Source organism: Pan paniscus, chromosome 3 (assembly GCF_029289425.2).
Source record: "Pan paniscus chromosome 3, NHGRI_mPanPan1-v2.0_pri, whole genome shotgun sequence".
Classification (NCBI taxonomy): domain Eukaryota; kingdom Metazoa; phylum Chordata; class Mammalia; order Primates; family Hominidae; genus Pan; species Pan paniscus.
Window position 1 is genome coordinate 175,164,115 of NC_073252.2, and position 26,121 is coordinate 175,190,235.

At 39.3% G+C, this 26,121-nt stretch overlaps 1 protein-coding gene across 1 annotated transcript; it reads right to left on the reverse strand.

Annotated features, from left to right (window-relative positions):
- Positions 1 to 12,689: 12,689 nt before the first annotated feature.
- AGA (aspartylglucosaminidase) lies at positions 12,690 to 24,064 on the reverse strand. The gene is made up of 9 exons (XM_003823440.5): positions 23,800 to 24,064; positions 21,814 to 21,967; positions 21,116 to 21,228; positions 20,290 to 20,402; positions 18,950 to 19,064; positions 17,822 to 17,897; positions 15,937 to 16,044; positions 15,130 to 15,263; positions 12,690 to 13,724 (listed from the first exon to the last, which is right to left on the reverse strand). Exons 1-9 carry the CDS (start codon positions 23,924 to 23,926, stop codon positions 13,624 to 13,626), a joined length of 1,041 nt encoding a protein of 346 aa, XP_003823488.1. The 5' UTR covers positions 23,927 to 24,064; the 3' UTR covers positions 12,690 to 13,623.
- Between the last annotated feature and the right edge of the window lie 2,057 nt (positions 24,065 to 26,121).

Genomic DNA, 26,121 nt, shown 5'->3' on the forward strand with positions numbered 1-26,121 from the left:
TGGGATTACAGGCACCCACCACCACGCCTGGCTAACTTTTGTATTTTTGGTAGAGACAGGGTTTCACCATGTTGGCCAGGCCAGTCTTGAACTCCATCCGACCTCAAGTGATCCACCCGCCTCGGCCTCCCAAAGTGCTGGGATTACAGGATTGGGACGAATTTATGGGTTAGACAGTAACCTAGGGAGGAGGGAAAAAAGGAGGAAATGTTGTTGATGTGACAAGTGGGTGGTTGTGTGGGTTTATGTGTATTTTTCTATACTGGGTAATAAAAATATTGCCTAGATTTATAAGATGACAGAAGGAAACCCTTCAGAGGCTCTTGAATTTGATCCTTCTGTAAATCTATGTCCTGAAAGAATAGCTACAAGAGTATTTTAAAAGCAAAGATCTCCAATCCCCTTTCTTCTTTCAGCAAGTTTTGTCATGATCATGACACAAATAATTCAGTTTTAAAAAACAAAGCTGTTCTAGAAAATGACTGTTAATGGAGCACTTGAAGCATATTCAGACTCAACAAGCCAAGTTCAAATAGTATTTGTGGGCATGAGAACATGGTTTGTTTTTATCTGCACCCAGACATTCTACCCCTGGAAAAGTTTTGTGCCATGATTTTTTAAAAGAAATACTGTCTAGAGCTTTGACAGTGCTCTCTGCTGATAATCCTTAACCAATTAAATAGGACCCACCAGAGACCTTGTTCATAAAAGATTTACAGAAAAGTCACAATGTAGTTGAATTCAAAATGAAGAGTGTAAGATAAGTGAGCAATTTTTGAATAATAACATATTCAGTAAAAGATAAAACATATCACCTCGAAATACAATGGAACAACATTAAAGTAGATATCTTGGGAGACATTTCTCTCCCCTAACAACTCTTTAGAATAAACAGATTTCTTCAGGGTTACTTTGAAAGACTGTAACACTTAAAAGGTAATTGGGTCAACAGTCTTGTTTTGAGACAACACTCTAGGGAAGCACTCATCTTGCCTCCAAGCAACAGCATCATTTTGATAATTTGAAGAATAAAAATGTTAGTTTGATGGTCTGTAGCTGAACTGACACTCATAGAGAAAGAAGCTAGTTTGTTTATTTCTAAGGGATATTGCATATCAAGACCTGAATTAATACCATGTGTTGACATACAATAACTACTGGTTTCCAGAATAGGATGTCACTTTTGCAAGATTTTGTACTTTGTTTATTTTCTTCTTAAGTTAGGGACAACAGCAGTAGGAAATAAGGTCTACAGAAGGAAATGGGAGCCATAGAATTATAGAATATGCATTCTGCAGGAGACAGCAGGCAAGGGAGGAGAATTAGAATACATTAAATTCCTATTGTATGCCAGGCACTCTGGTAGGTGCTTCATAATTTATCATTGCTATATTAGTCTTATAAAGCATGTATTCATGTCTCTCATTTGGCAGATGTGAAAAAGGCTCAGAGAAGTCAAGTACTTTCTCCAATGCCACATGGATAATGTGGTAGCAGAAAAAGAGTTCTAATTTAGGGCTGTCAAGTTCCAATGTTATTGTTCTTTCTAATTGAAGGCTGACTCAGGAAAAGAACTAGATATCATCTAGCTCTTTTCTAATTCTAATGCACTGCTCAATTCCAATGTGCATATGAATCAGCTCATTAGATCTTGTGAAAATGCAGTTTCTGATTCAGTAGGTGTGGGGAGGGGCCTAATATCCTGCATTTTTTAAAGCACCCTGATGATGTAGATGGTGTTGGCTTGGGGACTACACTTATGGTAGATAGTCTCTAGTTTACCCTCTCAGGTTCAGATGTAGAAACCTAATGTTCAGAGAAAGAGCCTAAGATCCCTGACTGGTGCTGAGTTTGAGCCAGTGTCAATGCCAAAAGGTGGTTTTGGAGGTAGCCCCCTCCTATTCTCCATCATTCCACCAAAGCAGACCCACATAAAAGTGCATGTACTTGCTATGCAAATTCAGTTACAAGAACTCCCTAGGCCCCTATTTCAATGGGATTGCTGTTCCTGTCTTCTATTGGAACTCTGGAGTCATCATCACTGTGAACCTCTGTGTTCTGACTTCCACTTGATGCTCTTTCTACTGTAACTGAGTTGTTACATCTCAAAGTAGCATATACAAATGAGAAATGAAATGAAACCATTATGATTCCCCCACAGTAGGAGCCACAAACTCAAATGTCCATGGTCCGGCAGGTAACGTAAAGGAATAACACGGTCCTCGTGGGTACTGACAAAACTGAGCGCTTGTGTCCATCCCAAGAGGGCAGCTGATACACATGTCCTGGTGGTCACCACCATGTGGAATGCAACCTTAATGCTGACTGATCTTCCAGGTTTTCGGAGAAGTTGGAAATATGGATTATTTTAAATAGACCATTTAAAAATAGTCTTTTTAGAGCAGCTTTGGGTTTGCAGCAAAATCAAGCAAAACATGAAGTTCTCATATACCACTGCCTCCCCATTTTCTCCCCCGTATCAATATCCCCCACCACAGTGGTTGCTTTGTTACAAACCCAGAACCACATCCATAGTCCACAGTTTACATTAGCACTTATTCTTGGCGTTGTACATCCTATGGGTTTTGACAAATGCACAATGACATGTACTGTGACCGCCCTAAAAGTCCTCCATGTTCCGCCTATTCATCCCTCCCTCCATACTACTCCTGGCAACCACTGATTTTTTTATAGTCTCCATAGTTTTGCTTTCCCAGAATATCATATGGTTGGAATCATAGAGTATGCGACCTTTTCAGATTGGCTTACTTCAGTTAGTAATATGCATTTAAGGTTTCTCCATGTCTTCTCATGGCTCAAAAGCTATTTTCTTTTTAGCAGTGAATAATATTTTACTATTAATAACAAATAAATAATAAATATTTATATCTATTTATTATATAGAGTAGCTCACATTTATTGTACCACAATTTATTTATTCACTCATCTACCAAAAAACATCTTGGTTGCTTCCAAGTTATGGCAATTGTGAATAAAATGGTTTTAAGCATCCATGTACAGGTGTTTATGTGGACACAAGTTTTCAACCCACTTGGGTAAATACCAAGGAATGTGGTTACTGGATCACATGGTAAGAGCATATTTAGTTTTGTAAGAAGCTGCCAAATTGTATTCTATTTTGCACGTACCACTGTGCATTCTCACCAGTAATGAATGAGAGTTCCTGTTGCTCCACATCCTTCCCAACATTTGATGTTGTCAGTGTTTTGTTTTGATTTTGGCTATTCTAATAGGTAGATAGTGGTATCTCATCATTGTTTTAATTTGCATTTCCCCAATAACATATGATGAGCAGCAAATTTTCATATGCTTACTTGCAATCTGTATGTCTTCTTTAGTGAAGTGTCTTTTCAAGCCTTTTGCCCATTTTAAAATCTTGCTGTCCATTTTCTTATTGTTGCATTGTAAATGTTCTTTGTATATTTTGGATAACAATGCTTTGTCAGCCAAGTCTTTTGCACATATTTTCTCTCAGCTTGTAGCTGTCTTCTCACTCTCTTGATAGCATCTTTCACAGAGTAGAAGTCTTAAATTCCAGGTTATCAATTTTTTTTCATGTATCTTGCCTTTGGTATTATATCTAAAACTCATTGCCATACCCAGATCCTCTAGATTTTCTAGGAGTTTTATAGTTTTGCATTTTTCATTTAAGTATATGCTCTATTTTGAGTTAATTTTGGGAAATGGTATAAGTTTTGTTTCTCAATTCAGTTTTCTGCATGTGTATGTCTACTTGGTGTAGTACCATTTGTTGAAGAGACTATTTTTTTTCTCGATGGTATTGCCTTTGCTCATTTGTCAAAGATCAGTTGACTATATTTATGTGGGTTTATTTCTGGTCTCTCTATTTTGTTCTATTGATCTATATGTCTATTCTGTTGACAATACCACAATATCTTAATTACTTTTTCTTTTTTGTAAGTCTTGAAGTTGGGTAGAGTCAGACTTTCAACTTTATCATCGCCTTCAATATTGTGTTAGCTATTCTTGGTCTTGTACTTCTTTATATACATTGTAGAATCAGTTTGTCAATATACAAGAAATAACTTGCTGGAATTTTGAATGGAATTGTATTGAATCTGCAGGTCAAGTTGGGAAGACCTGACATCTTGGCAATATTGTGTCTTTCTATCCATGAATATGGGGTATCTCTCAATTTATTTAGTTCTTCTTTGATTTTTTTAAAATAAGAGTTTTATGGTTTTCTTCATATAGATCTTGTACATATTTTTGTTAGATTTATATGTAATTATTTTATGCTTTTGGTGATAATATAGGCATTATTTTGTTTTTAATTTTAAATTCCATTTGTCCATTGATAATATATTAGAAAGTGACTGACTTCTGAATACTAAGCTTGAATGCTTCTATCTTGCTATAACAGCTTGTTAGTTTCAGGAGATTTCTTATTGATTTTTTCAGATTTTCTACATAGGCAATCTTTTCATGTTATCTGCAAACAAAGACAGTTTTATTTATTTCTTCCCAATCTGGATAACTTCTCTTTTCTTGTCTTATCTTATTGCACTAGCTAGGATTTCTAGTACAACACTGAAAAGGAATGATGAGAGGGCACATAATTTTTTAAATTATTATTTTTAAATATTTGAAAGAAAACTCTCTCTATATATAGTATATATGTATATATGTAATATATACATAAATACATACATATATATACATAAATATGTGTGTGTGTGTGTATATACATACATACATATATATATGTATTTTTTTTTTTTGAGACAGAGCTTTGCTCTGTTGCCCAGGCTGGAGTGCAGTGGTGTGATCTTGGCTCACTGCAACCTCCGCCTCCCCAGTTCAAACTATTCTCCTGCCGCGTCCTCTCAAGTAGCTGGAATTACAGGTTTGCGCCACCATGCCTGGCACATTTGTATATTTTTAGTAGAGACAGGGTTTCACCATGTTACCCAGGCTGATTTTAAGCTCCTGACCTCAAGTGATCCACCCACCTTGGCCTCCCAAAGTGCTGGGATTACAGGCGTGAGCCACCGTGGCTAGCCAAAAACTCAAATATTTTTAAATGCTGGGCTAGCTAGACAAAATACATATTGAGATATATATTTAGCTAGAGAGCTAGCAGATTGTGACTTCTGCCCCACATCCTTGTGTGGAAAAACTATGCACTTTCAGATTATTGGAATCAACTTCTTTTGTTTTTTTTTGAGACAGTGTCTCACTCTGTCACCTAAGCTGGGGTGCAGTGGCACAATCTTGGCTCACTGCAACCTCCACCTCCTGGGTTCAAGTGATTCTGGTGCCTCAGCCTCCTGAGTAGTTGGGATTACAGACACATGCCACCATGCCTGGCTAATGTTTTGTATTTTTAGTAGACATGAGGTTTCACCATGTTGGCCAGGCTGGTTGTGAACTCTCGCCCTCAAGTGATCTGCCCACCTCGGCCTCTCGAAGTGCTAGGATTACAGGTGTGAGCCACCGGGCCTGACTGGAATCAACTTTTTTAACCAAAACTATTTTAGACATGATCTGCATAATGATTAGCTACTTTATATTCAGGTATTTACGATACTAAAATGACTAAGAGAATGAGTCTTATGAAGGCCCTATTCTGGTCTACATACCCTTCCAATAGCTAACTAGTGATAAGACTGAGTGTGAATGAATCTTTACAACTGGAGTTGCCAGAAACTAGAGATATTATGATAAATTACACAGACAACTCAGTCTCAATACATGATGGGAGAAAGAGAGGGATATCTATGAGGCCCTAATCAAGGGTTAAGTCTTAGACATGGTTATAAAATCAACCACCTCTTTCTTTCTTCCTTTCTCTCTTTGACAGCAAAATACACATAACAGAACATTTACCATCTTAACCATTATTATTACTAAATTACCATCTTAGCTATCATTAACGACTTTCATCTTCTCTAACTAAAACTTTGTACCTGTTAAACAACTCTCCATTTTTTCTTCTCCTCAGCCCCTGATAACCACTCATCTACTTTCTGTTTCTATCAATTTGACTATTCTAGGTACCTCATCTCACTGGAATCAAACCATGATTTGGTTTGTTTCCAAACCAAACTATAAGATATTAAAATTAATTCAGAAAGGCTAGTTCAGAAGGCTAAACTTTTCTACCACTGCTTAGTATCTCAGTAAACAACCCTGCTCAAATTTTCATTTGAGGATTGGTTCCTCTGAGAATATCTAGGATCCTCCAGGGTGTTGGAGGGATTTGAACAATTCTCAATCAATTTTGGATGATAACATATGTATGTATTTCTGCTTGTCCTATTCTTCATATTCATATTCAGGGACTTCCTTCCCTTCCATTTTGTATATCTGCCATAGAATTTCAACTTGACTTGTGTAACTTGGCTTCAAAATGTTCCACTGACTAGGGGATTATTTGGTTGGCAATGGACTGTTAATCAAATTAAATAGTAGGAGCTGGCAGTTCCTTTCCAATGTGGTTAGATGAGACACCTGGGTGAGGTATGCCCACTTAATTATTTACAAAATGAACCAAATCCAGAGAAAGAAGTAGGTGTTATCATGATTTCTGCGTCTTATTTTAACTGATAACTTATCTTCAAGTCATTTTTTAATGTGAAGGTATCAAATAATTCAAGCAAATGTTACAAAATATATGTTTTAAAAGTATTACTCTAGGCTGGGCGCGGTAGCTTACGCCTGTAATCCTAGCACTTTGGAAGGTCAAGGCGGGCGGATCACCTGAGGTCAGGAGTTTGAGACCAGCCTGGCGAACATGGTGAAACCCTTTCTCTACTAAAAATACAAAATTAGCCAGACGTGGTGGCACTCACCTGTAATCCCAGCTACTTGGAGGCTGAGGCAGGAGAATCGCTTGAACCTGGGAGGCAGAGGTTGCAGTGAGCCTAGATTGCGCCATTGCACTCCAGCCTGGGCAACAAGAGCAAAATTCCATCTCAAAAAAAATTAAAAAATTAAAAAAAATTACTCTATAAGTAACAGTCCATATTAAATGGACTTAAGTTCTACAGCTGCCATTAAAAATATGGGTTGATCCTTTGTGGCTCAGAATATCAGAATTATGAATTCAATTAATTTATTCACCATTTCTATAATTCTGCATACAAATTAAATGTTAGGAAACCTAGTAAGTTAGTAAGAACATAGAGTGTTGAACACATTTTGTTTAAGAATATAGAAACTTGGGTTTATAATTTATGTATGATCTGCATTTATGCATAATTCTATGGCTATACTGGAGATTATCTGAGTATTATATCTGACTTAGAATTTGAGAACCTTATGATTTACTGCTGTTGCCGAAGAAAATAAATGAAACACCAGACTCTTGAAGGACAGAATTAACTGTAGTGTGTGCACCCTTGGTAGGGTAGCACCCTTGGTAGGATAAGCATGATCACAGGCAGAGAGAAATGATATGTTCTTGACACTAACTAGTCATGTCGCCTCCTGAGTTGAGTCACTTTTAAGTGTCAGCTTACCTATAAAATACAGGAGTTAGATTTCTGTAGCTGATCTCAAAGGTGTATTCTAGTTCTAAATTCTGATCCTATGAACCATTTACGGTTTCACATTTATAATTAGCTTTAATCAACCTTGATATATTATGAAAATAATAGGTAGGTATGATTTTTTAAAAATTCTAGTAGAGAAAGGCTTATGGAATTATCAGTGATCTTCTTATACCTCCACCTCCACTCCCTATAAGAAATCACTATTGACTTCTCCTGGTGATAACCTCCGTATTCTAAAAGGGAAGTGGTACTTATACCTCTTTTTTTGATTAATTGAGTGTAGATAACGAGGATTTTCCTCACACTCCCCATTGCAGTTAAATCACTGTAGTGAGAGAGATCCTTTCTTGAATACCTATAAACAATTACACCTTTGTTTCTTGTTTCATTTCCTACTGACAGTGTCTCCTGATTTTCTATTTTGAAAGATGAGAATATTCATCATTTTAAACGCAGCTTGTTTACATTTGAATTACGTTAGTTACTATCTGATTATTTTCTTCAAAGTAAAGAGGTTAACATTTAGATGTTTTAGATGGTATTCCTGAATAGAATAAGGGTTCCTTTGAAAACTTTATCGCAATTAATTCAATGTTCATTATATGAACTATTTATAAAACAATCTCAGAAGGTTGTCCTTGGCTTTTGTTAAGTCATTCTTTAGGTTTCGAACTTGCAAAACTGCAGTCTTTGATCTTATCTTCGATTTACCTGCAAGTCTACAGTTTTTTTTAATCTCAAATACGTATTGCAAGGGAAAGCAAATAATAACAAAATAAGGCTCTTTTACTAAGCACTGTTGACAGTATCAAGAATTGTGAAGGGTCAGAGGTTTCACCCTACTTGCCCGCTAACAAGTTAGCTTGCCATAGCTTCATGAAAACAGGCAGAAAGCATGAGACAGGTGGGTCAGAGACAAAGGACATTATTAGTCACAGCACAGTAAACAACAGGACTTTGATGTTCTGATCCCTACTAGGGTCCCAGTGGGGGTACAGAGGGGGCAGGTTCAGGTGGATACTGCAAACGGTAAGTTTGCGTGCATCTCAGCTGAGGGACCTCATGCTTAGGAAACCCCAGTCTTTTATAAGGGTTGCAAGCAAACCTGCCTAACCTTTGCCTCCAAGGGAGACATTATTTTTATTGTACTAGACAGCAACAAACATGCCCCTTGCCCAGGAGGGAAACCCCTTGGAATCTCAATCTTCCAAGGGTTTTTTGCTATAGAAACATTCTTGAAAAGATAGTCCCGAACAAAAGCCAGCACCATGCATGCTTGAAGGAATTGCAGCTACTATGTATAAAATTATCTAAACCCAGGATGCTATTACCTTCCTCACTGGCTTTTGGTAGAATTAAATGATAATACATCAAAGTGCTTACTATTGTTAGGTGTTCAATCAATGCTGGCTACTCTTATACAACAGCACATACTCAGATGAAAGAACTTTAATACTTGAGTTTCCCGCCTCCATCATAAAAATAATATATGCTTCTTTTTTTCCTTTTAAATAGACTTTATTTTTTTAGAGCAGTTTTAAGTTCACAGCAAAATTGGGAGGAAGGTACAAAGATTTCCCTGATATTCCCTGCCCTCACACATACACAGTCTTTCTTCCACACCACCCACATTCCCCAGCAGAGTTGTACATGTTACAGCTGGTACACCTGACATTGATACATCATTATTACCCAGAGTCCATAGTTCACGACAGGGTTCACTCAGTGTTGCATATTCTATGGGTTTGGAGAAATGATAAAATGACATCCACCATTTGCAGTATTATAGAGAACAGTTTCACTGCCCTAAAAGTAGTCTGTGCTTTGCTGATTCATTCCTCCCTCCCCACAACTGCTGGCAGCCTCTGATCTTTATACTGTCTTCATAGTTTTTCCCTGTCTGGTGTCATACAGTTGGAATCTTATGGTATGGATGCTTCTTTTTTAAAAACATACAAATATTATTAAGATAAAGTCACCCACAACCTTCCTACAAAGTAGTACCTTTAACTTTTTGATTAATTTCCTAATGATACCTTTCTAGGCATCTATTTTTTTAAAATTCCTTTTGTCCTTTAGAGAGTTTCATTTGTCACTAGTTTAATAACCTCCACAAAAACTCTTTAAATTCTCTCTTTCTTTTTTTTTGAGATGGTCTCACTTTGTCATCCAGGCTGGAGCGGAGTGGCACGATCTCAGCTCACTGCAGCTTCAACCTCCCAGGCTCAAGTAATCTCACCACCTCAGCCTCTGCGGTGGCTGAAACTACAGGCATGAGCCACCACATCCAGTTAATTTTATGTATTTTTTGTAGAGACCAGGTCTCTACAAAATTATGTTATTGCCCAGGCTGGTCTCAAACCCCTGGGCTCAAGTGATCCTCCTGTCTCGGCCTCCCAAAGTGCTGGGATTATAGGCAAGAGCCCCTGTGCCTGGCCTAACCATGCTCTACGTATCAGTCAGGATAGGGTAGTTTATGCTGTGTCACAACAAAAAGGCTTATTTTGGCCGGGCACAGTGGCTCATGCCTGTAATCCCAGCACTTTGGGAGGCCGAGGCGGGCGGATCATGAGGTCAGGAGATCAAGACCGTCCTGGCTAACACGTGAAACCCCGTCTCTACTGAAAATGCAAAAAATCAGCCAGGTGTGGTGGTGGGCACCTGTAGTCCCAGCTACTCGGGAGGCTGAGGCGGGAGAATGGTGTGAACCCAGGAGGTGGAGCTTGCAGTGAGCTGAGATTGCACCACTGCACTCCATTCTGGGCAACAGAGCGAGACTCTGTCTCAAAAAAATAATAATAATAAATTTTTAAAAAAGGCTTATTTCTTGTTCACACTACACGTGCATCCTGCACTGTCCTGGGGTTCTCTTCATTACGGTCCCTCAAGGACAACCACCATCATGTTGTCAGGTTTGAAAAAAAATGCTCAAAACTCATGACTGGAACGTCACATGGCTGGACCAGATCACAAGAGGCCAAAAAGAACAATCCTACCATGTGCCAGGTAGGAAGAGCTGGAAATGTTTGGTGAACAGGATTCATGACAACCAGTTTACACTGTGGCTAGCAGAAATAAGAATCAACCTACAATTAGTCTTTGTTGCCCATTTAAATCAGTGAAATAATTTTTTTAAGTTCCAGGGATTGATCAAAGCAAATAAAGAGCATGAAACTACCAAAATCTTTACTACATACCGTGGTTAACATTTTCCTCTTTGCCTATTGTGCTAAAAATACAAAGCACTTGAGTGATGTTTATCTGAAGCCTCTGGAGTATTAATCAAGAAATTTTAATATTGCTAATATCAAAAATCAGTTTCTTTTTCTAAGTGGGGGTGTTAAATTGAGCTAAAAGAATGCTCAAACTACTGCCCGCTACACTCCTAGGCTATTCTGTAATAGTAATGTTATGAGATGAAAGGTGTAAGCAGAAAACAGGAGAGAATAGAATCAGGTGGCAAGTACTTATACCTCTTTCCATATACATACTTATTCTATATGTATACATATACATATACACATATATACTTTTCTATTTCTCTTTATATATATCTACATGTATCTATAGATATTGTCACTTGATATATATTGTCACTGAAATTTTTATCCATTTAGAGAGAAAGAGAATACAAAAGCTGATAATAAAAATCTAAGTGACAATATGTTCGTTCTCAGAATCACTTAGAAAAGTTGCTTAATCCATATATGTGCTTAGGACAATCTAATTTCACCTTAGCAGCAGGCAAGTGATAGAACATTTTTTTATAAGATCAAAGGAAAACAACAACAACAACAACAACAAAAAGAAAAGCAACTTGCCAGAATGGGGAAGAAAATTCTGCAACTAGATCCCTTACCTTATGCTATGTAATAGCCATTGCAATGAATACAATGATACAACCAGGACAGATGTGAGGCAAACCATTAACTAATGTCTGGCATAAAAAGTTAAATCAAGTCCAGCTGCGGTGGCTCACGCCGTAATCCCAGCACTTTGGGAGGCCGAGGCAGGTGGATCACAAGGTCAGGAGTTTGAGGCCAGCCTGACCAACATGATGAAACCCCATCTCTACTAAAAATACAAAACTTAGCCGGGCGTGGTGGTGGGCACCTGTAGTCCCAGCTACTCGAGAGGCTGAGGCAGAAGAATGGTGTGAACCCATGAGGCGGGGCTTGCGGTGAGCCGAGATCACGCCACTGCACTCCAGCCTGGGCGACAGAGCGAGACTCCGTCTCAAAAAAAAAAAAAAAAAAAGTTAAACCACGATTACATTTTCTAAGGCTCCCTTCCCAAGTTACTTTCTTGCTTTTCCCATTTTAGTGAACCACTTCCAAATTCAATGTATTTCTGATTGGCTCACAATTCTCTTTCCCAGCTGTGTTATTAATATTTCACCAGTTTCCTACATGTATTTCCCACAACCCCCGTGAACACTGTTATCACATCATCAAAGAAGTTCCCTCCCTATACAACATCACTAGGGACACACAAACAATTCTTTTCAAAAGAAGACACATCTATATTATTTAAATAATATTGCAGTCAAAACTGAATTTTACGAATGTATTTACAAAGTAATTCCATTACTTAAGAAATATAGGGAGATTATTTCTCTGAGGAAGAATGCGACTTAAAAAGAAAACATCTTTTAGAAACATATGTGGATTGCCTTTGTCAGCTCAACTCCCGATTTGCTGGGAAGTGACAGGCCACGAATACTTCATTCTCCTCTTCCTGGTGATTTTGTAAATGACTGCCTTATTTATTAATGGAAAGCAAATATACAAAAGTATCATCTTAATGTAACCGCAAGTTTAAATCTGATTTTTTTCTTTTTCCAAGGCCCAGCACCAGGTTTAAGCAGGTTAGCATACCTCAGACAACCCTGGAGGAAGATTCCTTCTCTGAGAGTGAAGCTGCAGGGCTGCCATTAGTAGCTGCTAATTCCAGGTTTCAAGTCCTCACTTATGGAGAATCTGACTTAGTGGGACAGAGGGCATTTTTAAAGAAAGAGGCTCCCCAGACAATTCTGATACACAGCAAGGTCCCAGAACAAGTGACTTACACTGTTCTTAAAACGATAGCTTTCTCCCCTAAATCAGAAAGAACATAAGATGAGCACAGAAAAAAACAGCTGAAATGCTAAAGTTTGAATATCGTACATGTACATTTATTAATGACTGTTGATTAAAAAGATGATTTTGAAGGAAAAATGCTGCTGAGAAAGCACGCGCACAACTTCTGTAGAGTTGTCATACAGAGAGTTAATCAGAAGTTAGGGAAACAAACCAAGCTAAACAACCCATTTCTTGACTTCTAATTGCCATACCCACCTCTGCACAAGGAATTAGTAAAATTACAGTACAGATCAAGTTCCCCAAATCATTTTTAAAAGAAACGATCAATACTAAATATTAGCAGCTAAAACATCATTGATTCTTGTGGCTTTAGAACTTTCACACACTGAGAGCTCCATAAGAGGAAAAAAGCAAAGAAAATCAACACAATTGCTCATCAGAAGATAGCTGTATTTTCTAGTATGTACAAAACAAAGAGTATCTCATGTTCTATCATCTTCCTTCCTCAAGTTTTTAGGGAATATTAAGTAAAACCAATAATCAGTGCTAAGAGATGCATCACTGTGACATAATGAAATTCAATCAGGACTGATCATGCTGAGACTCTGCTGTTTTTTTCTTTGGGTCTAAAAAACTTGTATACTCTATTTTAAGCATCCAAATATGATGATTCCTTTTGGGTTTAATATATCACTGTGGAAATAAATCTCAAAGTAGCCATTTTTTGCAACACTGATCAGAAATCCAAGTGTCACTTAAAACTTAAATATATACAAAATACAGCCACATACATATTCATCTTCAGATAATATAAGAAAGGTTAAATAAAAATAGATAATAAAATTTCAGATATAGAAAGTGCCAATTCAACATAAATTTATTTTTGTGTTTATTTTACAAAAAGACTTTAGAACACATGAGGAACACTAGATGATGAGAGTGAGCAGCCTTTTCAGCCTTTGTTTCTTTCTTCTTTAAATACAGATGTTGACAGTAAAGATGGATTAGATGCAGTCCACTTTTTCCTCAGTTGGCTGATTCTTTTCGGAATTATAAACCATGAAACTAAACTGAGTAAATGTTGAAAGTTTATTGCAAGCAGCACCTGGGGCCAAAAATGAGAAAGACGTTTGGTGAACTATAGGATGCACATATTTATAACCAATACAGATACTGCTTATTTGACTAGACACTGGCTACTGTATACCTTATGTCTAAGCCACGTGGAAATACACTAGTGTCATCCTCCTCAGAACTGAGCAGTGAACAGTCCGTGAAAGGAATGAGGTAGCTGGTCAACTATCTCTTTGAACTTCAGAAAACTGGCTGGTTTTTGTTGTTGTTGTTGATCTATACACATGCTGTCACTGCTACGATTATTTAACTGTTCTTATGTGTTTTTCTTAGAAAAAATTATTCAGGCACATCTCCCACATTTTATTTCTCTAGCCACTAGAACATTCTCATCATTCATTCATAACCCCATACCCCACCATTGCTCCCTATTCTTCTACTCTCACAGGAAGAGTCAAGAGTAATTTGTCAAGATGCTTTGTCTAATCAAGTTCATCTTCTCATGCTCAAACACCTGGGGGAGGGTCCTCTTTGGTCATTAAATAGAAGAAACTAGTCACCTGTAAATTCATCCACAATTATATAATTATCATTTTTTTCATTCTGTTAAATCCAACTTTGAGCTTTCTAATAAGGTTTATTTCTTAAGAGGGAATCAATAAAACTGCCTTATTTGATACATAAAGCTTTTCCCCTTCATAATTTTTATTGACTTTTGTGTCTTAGTGCTTAAAAAAGAATAAAGCATTCCTCAAACAAGTTTTTCAAATATAGAACTGTGGGAAGTAAAAGATCAAAGAACAATAATAAGCAGTCCAACCTAATAAGTCATATTGATCAGTAAGCTGTGTATCTTCCCCATCTGAAAATTCACTAATGAGAATCAGCAGTGGCTGATCTTAAAATGCTTTGAAACTGTGATAGGCTCATATGGAAAGTAAATGAAGTGAAAGACAAGCCTCAAACAGTGCAAAAATAATTCTGCTAACCTCTTCGGTTTACTAATTAGTAATACATTTTGTTCTTTGGAGCCCCGAGAAGATCTAAATGGCTGAGGCATTTAAATAATGAATAGAAAAGAAATAGGGAAGATAATTTATCCTTGTCTATTTTTAATTAGTATAAACATTTGACTAGATTAGCCTATGTCAACGTGTACTGGAGCTGAAGCTAAACTTCATTTAAGACACATGTGAAAGATAAGAACTACTAGTCAGAGACTGGGTCATAACTACCAGCAGTCAATCCAAAGAGGCTTTTAGGTATATTTTTAACGCTGTGGGTCTTGAGATCATCAATGAACATTTATTCAATGCCCACTTAAGGAGTCTCTTTTTCTATTGAATATAGTGTATTGTACAAAACAATATTTAAAAAGTGTATGTTTTATAGATATTTGGAAGTTCACACAAATACAAAATCCAAACACAACTTACCGTAACTTCCAGTCACATTGGCACATATAACAGCCCCAAAGAATTCTGGAAAATGCTTCTGGATTCTTGAAATCACTTTTTGGCAAGCTATGGTTGGATGTTCTCCTCTTCTCATGTATTCTACAGCTTGGTAGCTGATTGAAACAGAGGTGAAACCTTAGTGTCTCAGAATAAATACTAACTCCAAATTGGGTTACTTGAAGTTAGAAATTAAAACCACCAAAATTGCCACATGTGATAGAATACACATAAATGAACAAGAGTCGGTTACTTCTGTTAAAGCATCCACAAAGCAAGTCAACTTTGATACAGTGTCTATCTTTTCAACTAATCCACCCATGAATTTCAGATGTGTATGCAGTTTCTAAGAAGCTCTTGTGCACAGAAATTCAGGTTACACAATACAAAAATTATGTTTTCTTTCTTTTATTTTCTTGAGACAGAGTCTCATTCTTGTTGCCCACGCTGGAGTGCAGTGGCGCGATCTTGGTTCACTGCAACCTCTGTCTCCCAGGTTCAAGCGATTCTCCTACCACAGCCTCCCGAGTAGCTGGGACTATAGACTTGTGCCACCATGCCCAGCTAAATTTTTTGTATTTTTAGTAGAAACGGTCAGGAGTTCGAGACCATGCTGGCCAGGCTGGTCTCGAACTCCTGACCTCAGGTGATCCACCTGCCTCGGTCTCCCAAAATGCTAGGATTACAGTCGTGAGCCACTGCATCCAGCCTCAAAAATTATTTTCTATCTTAAAAGAAAAAAATATCTTCTCCAAAGGTCTCTAAAATTCACAAACTAAGAAGTCATACCTTGGTAGGAAGCGCATCAATATATCACCATTCCCAGTGGCTGTGGCTGCCCCTGCAGTATCGTCAGCATAGGCTCCAGCTCCAGGTATTGGTGAGTCTCCTACACGGCTTTGAGAAGGTATTAACAATTTAGGGCAGGAAATCGAGTGTAAAACACATTAAGTCATAAGCTGTTCCAAATAAGGGATAGTTCCACTTAGCCTCTGATACCGTTTTAAGTAAATTCTTCATCAGAACAAAGACAGAACAGGTTTTCATTAGTTTTTTAACTAAGGTTTTCACAAACCTGCATTAATTATGTAAGAATTTGTTATCAGACGTGGAGTGTACAACAGCTGAACTCATAGAAACAGAGACTAAAATGGTGGTTACTGGAGGCTGGGGGGAGGGGGACCTGGCGAGATGCCGGTCAAAGGACACACAATTCCAGTTAGGCAGGAGGGTAAGTTCCAGAGGCCTACTGCGGATCATGCTGACTAAGGTTAATAACAATAGAGTGCACATTTGAAAACTGCGAAGTAGATTTTTTTTTTTTTGAGACGGAGTCTTGCTCTGTCACCCAGCTGGAGTGCAATGGCATTGATCTTGGCTCACTGCAACCTCCGCCTCCTGGGTTCAAGCGATTCTCCCTGTCTCAGCCTCCTGAGTAGCTGGGACTACAGACACGAACCACCAAGCTCAGCTAATTTTTTGTATTTTTTTTTTTTTTTTCAGTAGAGACTGGGTTTCACCATGTTGGCCAGGCTGGTCTCGAACTCCTGACCTCAGGTGATCTGCCTGCCTTGGCCTCCCAAAGAGCTGGGATTACAGGCGTGAGCCACTGCACCCAGCTGAAAACTGCTAAGTAGATTTTAAGTGTTCTCACCATAATAAAATAGGTCTGTGAGATAATAAGTTAAATAGCTTGATTTAGCCATTCTACAACATATACATATATCAAAGTATCATGTTGTACACCACAAATACACATAATTTTCATTGTCATTAAAATTAATTTTTTAAAAGAACTTGTTATCAGCCAGGTATATACCAGGATGGCATAGATTTACAGTGACTATTCTATTATTACCATCCTTTATCATCCAATTTCCAGATGATTGCAACATGTTCAAAATTGGTTTCCCTCATCTATAATCTATTTCCGCTTCCTATGTAATGTGCCAAACTTTTACCAGATTTTTTTCTAGTAAGAAATGTTTAATGCTTTTCTATTTCAAAATTAAATCCAGAATGCCTTCAACTGACTTAAGACTCCTTAAATCTGGCCCCAGTCTTCCCTTGTAGTCTTATCTTCCAATACCACTTCCCCTACCCCAAAATACACACACACCCCCACACCCCTTCTTCCCTAGCCAGTGGGAGCCCTGAATACACACACACACACCCACACCAGTGGGAGCCCTGAGCGTGCACGCACACGCACACATACACACCCCTTCTTTCCAAGCCAGTACTTCTGCGTGCGCGTGCACACACACACACACCCCTTCTTTCCAAGCCAGTGGGAGTTCTGAACACATGCACACATACACACACCCCAGTGGGAGCCCTGAACACACACACACATATACGCACACAACTTTCCTAGCCAGTAGGAGCGCTGAACCTCAACTACCATGACTCAGGGCTGAGCTCCAAGCATCACTTTACTGGTGTTCCTAATTACCCCAGCTTAAAGAGATCACCTCTGCCACCCCTAAACCCTATAGCACTGGCTGTGACTCCCTCTCCTGTGGCACTCAGCAGAGAGTACTGCATTTTCTTTCACACTCATTCATCGCAGCTGTGAGACTAGGGCTGTGCTTTGCAACCCCCATAGCACCCGGCATATATTGCTCTGCATTCAATGTATATTTGAGAGCTCTGTTCTTTTGGAAACACTAACCCATGTATTTTGAATTTTATACCATTTGTAGATGTACCAGCAGCAATATGTCCTGTCTTATGGATTACAACCATGCCTAGAAGTTAAAAAAAAAAAATCACTGTAGGTGTATAAAGTTTACCTCAAATATAACCGAATAATTGAGCAACTGGTAATAACTGCTGTGCTCTGAATGTTTGTGTTCCCCCAAATTCATGTCAACATCCTATTCCACAAGGTGATGGTATCAAGAGGTGAGGCCTTTGGGAGCTCACTAGGTCATGAGGACAGAGCCCCCATGAATGGAATTCATCCCTTATAAATGAGGCCCCAGAGAGCTTCCTCGCCCCTTCCACCATGTGATGACACAGCAAGAAGACGCCATCCATGAGCCAGGAAAACAAGCCGTCTCCAAACTCTGAACCTGCCAGCGCCTTGACCTTGAACTTCCCAGCCTCCGTAACTGTGAGAAATAAATTTCTGTTGTTTATAAGCCATCCAGTCTGGGTATTTTGTTAACTGCCACTATAACAGGCAATTAACATTATTAATTATTATTAACAGGTGGGGCCTTTAAGAGGCGATTAGGCTAAAAGGGCTTAATGCCATTATCGCAGGGAGTGGGTTCCTGATATAAAGGATGAGTTCTACCCAATTTCCTGTCTCATTCTCTTGACTTCCACCTTGGGATGGCCCTTGCCAGATGCCAGTGCCCTGTTCTTGAACTTCTCAGGCTCCAGAACTGTGAGGCAAATAAACTTTTGTTTATAAATTACCCAGTCTGTGGTAGTCTGTTATAACAGCGAAAAACAAACTAAGACACAGACTAATGTAAATTTTCAACATTGTAACTTGGAAAAAGTTATTTAAGGTCACTAAAATACAGCAACATAAAACTGCCAAAAAATGAAATGTCAAATAAAGATTTAAAAATCCGCAAGTGAATAGTCATTGGGTTTTAGGTGTCTTGTATAAATAATTTGCCAAATTTTATACAGATCCTAAGACAAGATGGATCTATCTATAGAGAGGCACACTTAATTGGCATTAAAACAATCAAAATCAACTTCTGGTAGAAGAATAGGGAAGAGCTACAGGAAGATAATTAACTAAACTTTATCCATAAAAACTGCACAAAAGGCAAATTACCAATAGTGTCATGACCACGATCATCTTCTGTTTCTTTATGGATAGGAATATCCTGCTTTAAGATACCAGGTGGTTTGTAGGGTCCGCAGTATTTTGAGGGATCTGGTATAACATTCTGTAAACAAGATTTAAGTTTTATTTCTTACAAAGGGTATTTTTAGAAATTGCCAAGAAATTATGTACAATCGCTAAACACTAGCAAGAAACCAAAAAAAGACATCTGGTAACTTAAAGATAAGAATTAAAAGCTAAGAAATCACTAAGTCTTATATAAAAACAAATAAGATAAATAATTTTACTGAATATCCATTCTAGTCTAAGAATTAAATAATACAGGTGAGGTATCTATATTGCATGACACAGGTCCCTAATTTCTCTCTTTATATATATCTAAAATTCTGAACACAATAGTAAAATTTTCTAAAATTAGATATTAATCCTTAAAGAAATTAGATATACACTGGACCTTTAAATTTCAGAAATTTGTTCCTTGGCCAAAGAATTCTGAGACTTAAAGTAAAATATGTTTTAAAAGCTTTTATTGTTTCTTCAAAGCTAGGTTTATGTGAATATATTCTAAGTTGTGCTTTAAGATTCCTTTATAAATCTAAAGGGCTCAAGAATATAATGCAAACTCATAAATTTAGGTTGTGTATGTAGACTGGTATTAAAGCAAGAAACCTATTCCTATTCCTCATGTCTTACACATCAGTGCACTAGGTGCTTCCCCTAACTTCGTTTTATGATTAGCCTCTTTCAAGTGCTAACCCAAGGGACTTCTGACTTGATGGCTACTCGAAAGTAATTAGGACTTAGGGAAGAAATAGATGAGAGACTAAGATATCCCACAGAAGGACCCTGTACGGCAAAGGCAAACTGATTTATGCCAAAAGTCTCATTAAAGAAAAATTATTCCACTGGTAACATACTAGACATGTAATATTACATGTCCTCAAGTCAAGAACAAGATACTGGATACACTGCACGTAAAATCTAAGAAATATTTTAGACTCATAGTTTCCAAACTGATTTTTTAGACTTAGTTAGAAAGAAATACAAGCAGAGCAGCCCTGATTGAGGCAGCCACCTCCACATGGCAGAAACTTCAGTTTGAAAACTATTGTGAGAGACCAGTAGCTCTCCATGCTGGATATGCATCCGATGCAGCTAGAGGTGTTTCAGGACCATCCATACCCGGAGAGTCAACTAAAACCACTAGTTCTAATGTACAGCCAGGATGCTAACCAGTACCCTGGACAACAGGCAGGCAACACTGAGCAGAAAGGATGTCACTGAATATTTTCAATTAACTTATTTTTTTAAATTAAATGTGTGCATACCCTCCAATAATTTGGCTGGCAATTCCGAGCAAGCCAATCTGAATGAAGAGCTTGAGAAGCACTGGTAGATAAGTCTTCATTGATAAACCCCATACTTTGAGCAAATGTGGTGGCTGGAGATTGGAAAAAAGGAAAGTATAAATTATTCAAGTATTGTCTTTTCAACAAAAATATATGTACTAGAGACATTCTGGGTCAGCAGCATCTTAAGTGAGCTACACAAAGACTTTCAAAGGAATATTCACACATGAACAGTTTTAAGAGACTCAATTTTTAGACCTTCGATTTCCTTATGCCCTTCCTAAAACAGATCCACTTAAAACCTTTGGGGCATGCATTATAAGAGTTCTCGTCCCGGCCAGGCGCGGTGGCTCACACCTGTAATCCCAGCACTTTGGGAGGCTGAGGCGGGTGGATCACGAAGTCAAGAGATTGAGACCATCCTGGCCAACATGGTGAAACCCCGTCTCTACTAAAAATACAAAAATTAGCTGGGCATGGTGGCACGTGCCTGTAATCCCAGCTACTTGGAAGGCTGAGGTAGGAGAATCACTTGAACCCAGGAGGCGGAGGTTGTAGGGAGCTGAGATCGCGCCATTGCACTCCAGCCTGGGTGACAAGAGCGAAACTCCGTCTCAAAACTTCCATTGCCTTCTTCTTAGAGATGAAGAAGAGATTTAGAAGTTACTTATCCAGTTAAATAGATGTTAAGTAAAACAGCTGGAATTTGAACTTAGGTCTGGTTTTATCCATGATTTTGTACTATTTTTCAGTGAGAACTATAGTCAAAAGACTAGAAAAAATTTCAGTGTAGTTAAAAAAATACCTGACTCTCCTACTAAAAGTGTGTGTGTTGTATGTTCCAGTACTTTCCGTGCCACACCAATAGCATTTTTAATTCGTCTGAGATCGCCTACTGCTCCTACATCCATAGTAGTGCTGCAAGAAAATAGAATGCAGTTAGGAATTAAGGAGTTTTCAGAGGTTCATAGTTTAAAAACATTGCTTTTCTCCAATCAATAGTGTTTTGCGGTTAAACTCCACCATCTTAACACAGAAGTGACAGCACATCCACGAAGTTCATATAGATTCCCACAATCAGACAAAATTAAGGAAAAAAATAGAAAATCAACTTGCCATATACCACAACAGCACTAAAATTCTCAGTTTCTCCAAGCTCATTTTAAATATGGCTTTTGAAAGGGGCCTGAAGGCTTCAGGTCAGGCAAACCACAGCATTTGTGGACAGCAGATAAACGATTGTTTATAAGGTCAGAGACATAGTTTTTTAGCTTGGCATTCTCCCAGTTCTAAGGGACTACCTATCTCTCCATGTGATATTTCTATTACTCTGATTTTTTTTTTTTTCAGTTGAGAGGGAAACTGTGTTTAGAAAGGTCAAGTATAATAAGCTAGGGGTTTTGATCTGTGACAAAACTCATGCATTCTTTCATCTTGCTCTCAGAAGACCACAACTCTAAATGTAACTCAACATAATAAACAGGACCTGAACGGTGTTCTTACCCATCCATGATCATGGCATCTAGTGTGGTTTCTCCAAGTTCATCGGGACTTCCTCCAAAGCCTACAGAGCCGTCACACTGCTCTCTCTCACACATGGCACAGCCGCTCTCCACTGCATCCAGGGCAGAGCCTCCAGATGCTAATGCCCTCCACGCTGTTAATCAAATCCCAATAATGCTTGTTTATATATATATATATTTTTTCAATGCCAAATGCAACAAACCAACTCCAATTTAACAACTTTTTCACATTTACTGAGTTAAGCTGATTTTTTAACACATTAGTTTATCAAGTGCTACAAAGGAGTCAGTGAAGAGTCAAAATTATTTAACTAGTTATCAGAAGAACTCAAAAAACTGGCTATTGGTGCAAGGTGAAAGTTTTTTTTTTCACTTACTAATATCTATCTCTTCTGTGTGTGAGAAACGAAATCAGTATCCCCTCCTTTATTTTAAAAGGTACAATCGAAACCACTAAAAGGCAGGTAAATAAAAAATCCACTAAACCGCAGCCTTCTTCACACATTTCTTCTGCATCATTAGATTAAAATATGCATAATTAATATGTGTATTGAGGTAACACCTATCCCAGGAAGTCTTAATAATACTGAACAGCAAACAATTACAACGTGGACTTCATATGGATTAGTTCATTGAGTCTTCATAACAGCTTCTGTGGTAGGTACTGTACAATCACGACCCTCATTTTAAAGAAAAGTAAACAGAGCCACAGGTCAGGCAGTTAGTTTAAGGTCACACAGCTGGTATGTAGCAGAGCCAGGATCCCATACATTTGGGGGTGTGGGGGGAAGGGTCTTTGATGGACAATTTCTTTTCTGGTAACAACAGAATTCCTTGAAGAGTGGGTGCTCTGGTTGGTAAACACTTTAAGCATCACTACAGCACCTACAGGCTTGAAAGTGTATTTACGCAAGTTCCCTCTTTCAATACAGGCAACTTAAACACAGAACTGTCCCCCGCCCAGGCTGATGCAATTTCTTTTCGTCTCATTATGGCTGGGAGTATCTTTCTCACAGCCTGCTTCTTCATTTTCTCTGAATCGTATGCACTGCCACCAAATTCTGGAGCCAATTCTGCCCTAGAAAGTTAATACGTTAGCAACTTCAGATGGAGGAGGAGGGGTCTGAAAATGACTCTTCTGGTCATTAAGCAAATGAAAGAAACAAGCATAGTACAATGCGAAAATGCCAAGATAATGGTACGTAAAGGCTATTAACAAGGTGCAGAAGGCAGGAACCTAACTCATTCTGGACACGAGGGCAGTTAAGTCAGGGAACGCTTCCTGGAAGAGGTGATACCTTAGCTTAGTGGTTCTCAACCCTGTCTGCAAATCGAAATCACCTAGGGAGCTTTTTAAAGAAAAACAGTGGCCCTGAGTCCAGCAGTTAGATCACAGTCACAGGAGGTGGGCCCCGGCAGGATGATTTTTGAGAAGCTCCCCAGATAGTGTTAATGTACAGCAAAGGTTGGAACCTTGAATTCTAGGTGGCAGGTAAAGTATGACAACACGTGGCAAAAAAAGTAAATGGGAAAAGAGTAGGCTATGGCTGGGATACTATTAGTCGCCTACAAAATTGCAAAGAAGTGAAGGATTAGAAACGAGAGGTGGAGACGTACACAGCCCGTGAAAAGACTGTCAGGCAGAAAAGCGTAGCTGCTACTTGATTAAAGCACAAAGGCCATAAGTATGGTCAGCAGCAGAGTGGAAAATATATTGCGCTGGGGGCTGCATGAAGGGAGGACCTAAGATGCAACAGCGGTAGGTGGGGAGGATGCAGTAAAGGCCACTTGCAAGAGACTGAGCGGCGCTGGAGACTCAGGAAGACCTAGAGGGCGGGACCGCGAGGCCCGGCCCAGCCCGGCGCTCTTCCGTCCGCCCTGCCGGGTGACTGCAGCGGGGCGGGCTAGTCATCCCCACCCGCAAGCTCTCGCGGCGCAGCCACCCGCCCAGGCCGCCAACCCGCACCTGCTTCGGTTGCATTCTTAAAAGGCCAAGTGTTGACGACCAGGGGCAGAGGGCTGGAGCAGCGCACTAGGGCCTGGCAGAGCAGAAACGGCACGAGACGCACAGGCAAGTTCGACTTCCGCGCCATCCCTCAGCACCGAAGAGACCAGCGCGAGAAAAGTCCCGGCAGCCAGCGATCGCCGAACAATTAATCCCCAGTGCCCCGCCCGCCTAGCGCCCACGCCCGCTCTCTCGGGGGTGCGCTTAGGCGTCCCTCAACTCTCGCGAGACGAGGCGTCCCTGGGCCCGCGGGAGAGTTGTGTCACGGGGTGCTGAGCTGTTCCCAGCGCTAAGGTGCTTCTTCCTAAGTGCTGTGCAGATTTTTAAAATAGCCAGACAAGTTGCTGCTTTTCCTGTGGTTAAAATAGATTTAGCTTGATATTGGGAATTTAATACAAAATTATTCAACTCTGGGTTGCAGGGCCCCAGGAACTTTAGCCGATTGCTGTGTACTATGGATTTGGTTCTTTTACTGTCTTTTTAATTTAAAGTTGAAGTTGAAAAGTTTGTCAAACTCAGTATATTCTTGGGGATCCCAGGCCTCGGAGGTCTGCAATAGTTATGAGTGTAGGTGAAGCGTGTTTGCTTAGGACCGGATTGATTTTAGATTTTTTTTCCATTCATAGCGTCCGTCATTTTCGCACCACAGCTTTTTGTAGCACTTCCTCTCATTATAAATCCCTGAGCTGGAAGAAAAACAGAAACGGCCTATGTACCCTCTACCTAGCACACTGAAGTGCAGCTTCCTGCACCTCCAGGGCAAGACGGCTACCTCCATTCCTTTTTAAATGTATTTTTACCTTCCTGCCTGGCACTATTAAGTGCTAAATAAATGAATAAGAGGAGGAATGGGGATTTTACGTGCTCAGTTTTGTTGCTGGGCAGACGTGCGAACATGAACTAATAATCCCTTTGGGCGTCTGGAATGCCTGCCCAGGTTGCCAAGGCAAGACACATAATCACATAATTTTTAAAAGCATCTATAAATCTATACAAACTTTAAAAATATGAACTAGGCCAGGCACGATGGCTCACGCCTGTAATCCCAACACTTTGGGATGCTGAGGTGGGTGGATCACGAGGTCAGGAGTTCGAGACCAGCCTGGCCAACATAGTGAAACCCGTCTCTACTAAAAATACAAAAATTAGCCGGGCGTGGTGGTGCATGCCTGTAGTCCCAACTACTTGGGAGGCTGAGGCAGGAGAATGGCGTGAACCCGGGAGGCGGAGCTTGCAGTGAGCCGAGATCTCGCCACTGCACTCCAGCCTGGGCGACAGAGCGAGACTCCGTCTCAAAAAAAAAAAAAAAAAAAAAAATAAATAAATAAATAAATAAATGTAAAAATATAAACTAGGTAGGAGTTGTGAGACTTACAAAACCTTCAAGGCTCTTATTGATTGCTAGGAAATTAAATACATAATTTAAAGAACATAAGATAGCCCAGAAGTATCATTATCCCGTTGGGGAAGTGTTAATTAAAAGATATAATAAAGACAAATTTTCTAAGTTCCTTTCATGGGATTTGGAAGAGGAACAAGTCATCTGTGCTGGAGTAATCATAACCCAATGGCAGGTGAAACTGGAAACTTGGGTGAAACTGGAAACTTGGGTGAAACAGGGTAAGAAAGCCAGAAAAACATACATTGTCCACTGAGTAAATTTTCCTTCGCTCCTGGGCTGAGTATTTTTATGCAGCCTTAAGGAATTAGGACATGCCTTTAGCAAAAATTGTAAAATACAATACATGGAAAATTGGTCTTAGTACCCCACTGATCTCTCTAGCCTCTTCCTGTTTTTTAAGGTATTTGTGTTTCTTCTGGTGGAAAGAGCCTGATCTGTTACCTCCTACTATGTCTATTTCTCCAAATTCTTTCTTCTTAAATAAAAATTCCTGTCAGAGAAACAGCTAAATTACACTATAGTGGGAATGGCTGATAGAAGGTCTCAATATATCAACTTTTCCATGGATATTTGTATGTATGTATGTATTTATTTATTTTTTGAGATGGAGTCTTGCTCTATCGCCCAGGCTGGAGTTCATTGGTGTAATCTCAGCTCACTGCAACCTCCACCTCCTGCATTCAAGCGATTCTCTTGCCCCAGCCTCCTGAGTAGCTGGGATTGCTACTGCCTACTACCATGCCCGGCTAATTTTTGTATTTTTAGTAGAGACAGGTTTTGCCATTTTGGCCAGGTTGGTCTTGAACTCCTGACCTCAGGTGATCCACCCACCGCACCCCCCCCCTCCCCGGACCTCCCAAAATGCTGGGATTACAGGTGTG

What these genes read in the sequence shown, in the direction of transcription:
- AGA (XM_003823440.5), bottom strand. Translation starts at nt 23,926, where the DNA reads ATGGCGCGGAAGTCGAACTTGCCTGTGCGTCTCGTGCCGTTTCTGCTC. An exon ending in TCGTGGTCATGACACTATTG is followed by an intron (nt 17,898 to 18,949) that starts GTAATTTGCCTT and finishes TTTAACTTCTAG; the next exon opens with GCATGGTTGTAATCCATAAG. An exon ending in ATAAAATTCAAAATACATGG is followed by an intron (nt 16,045 to 17,821) that starts GTTAGTGTTTCC and finishes ACCTTCTCAAAG; the next exon opens with CCGTGTAGGAGACTCACCAA.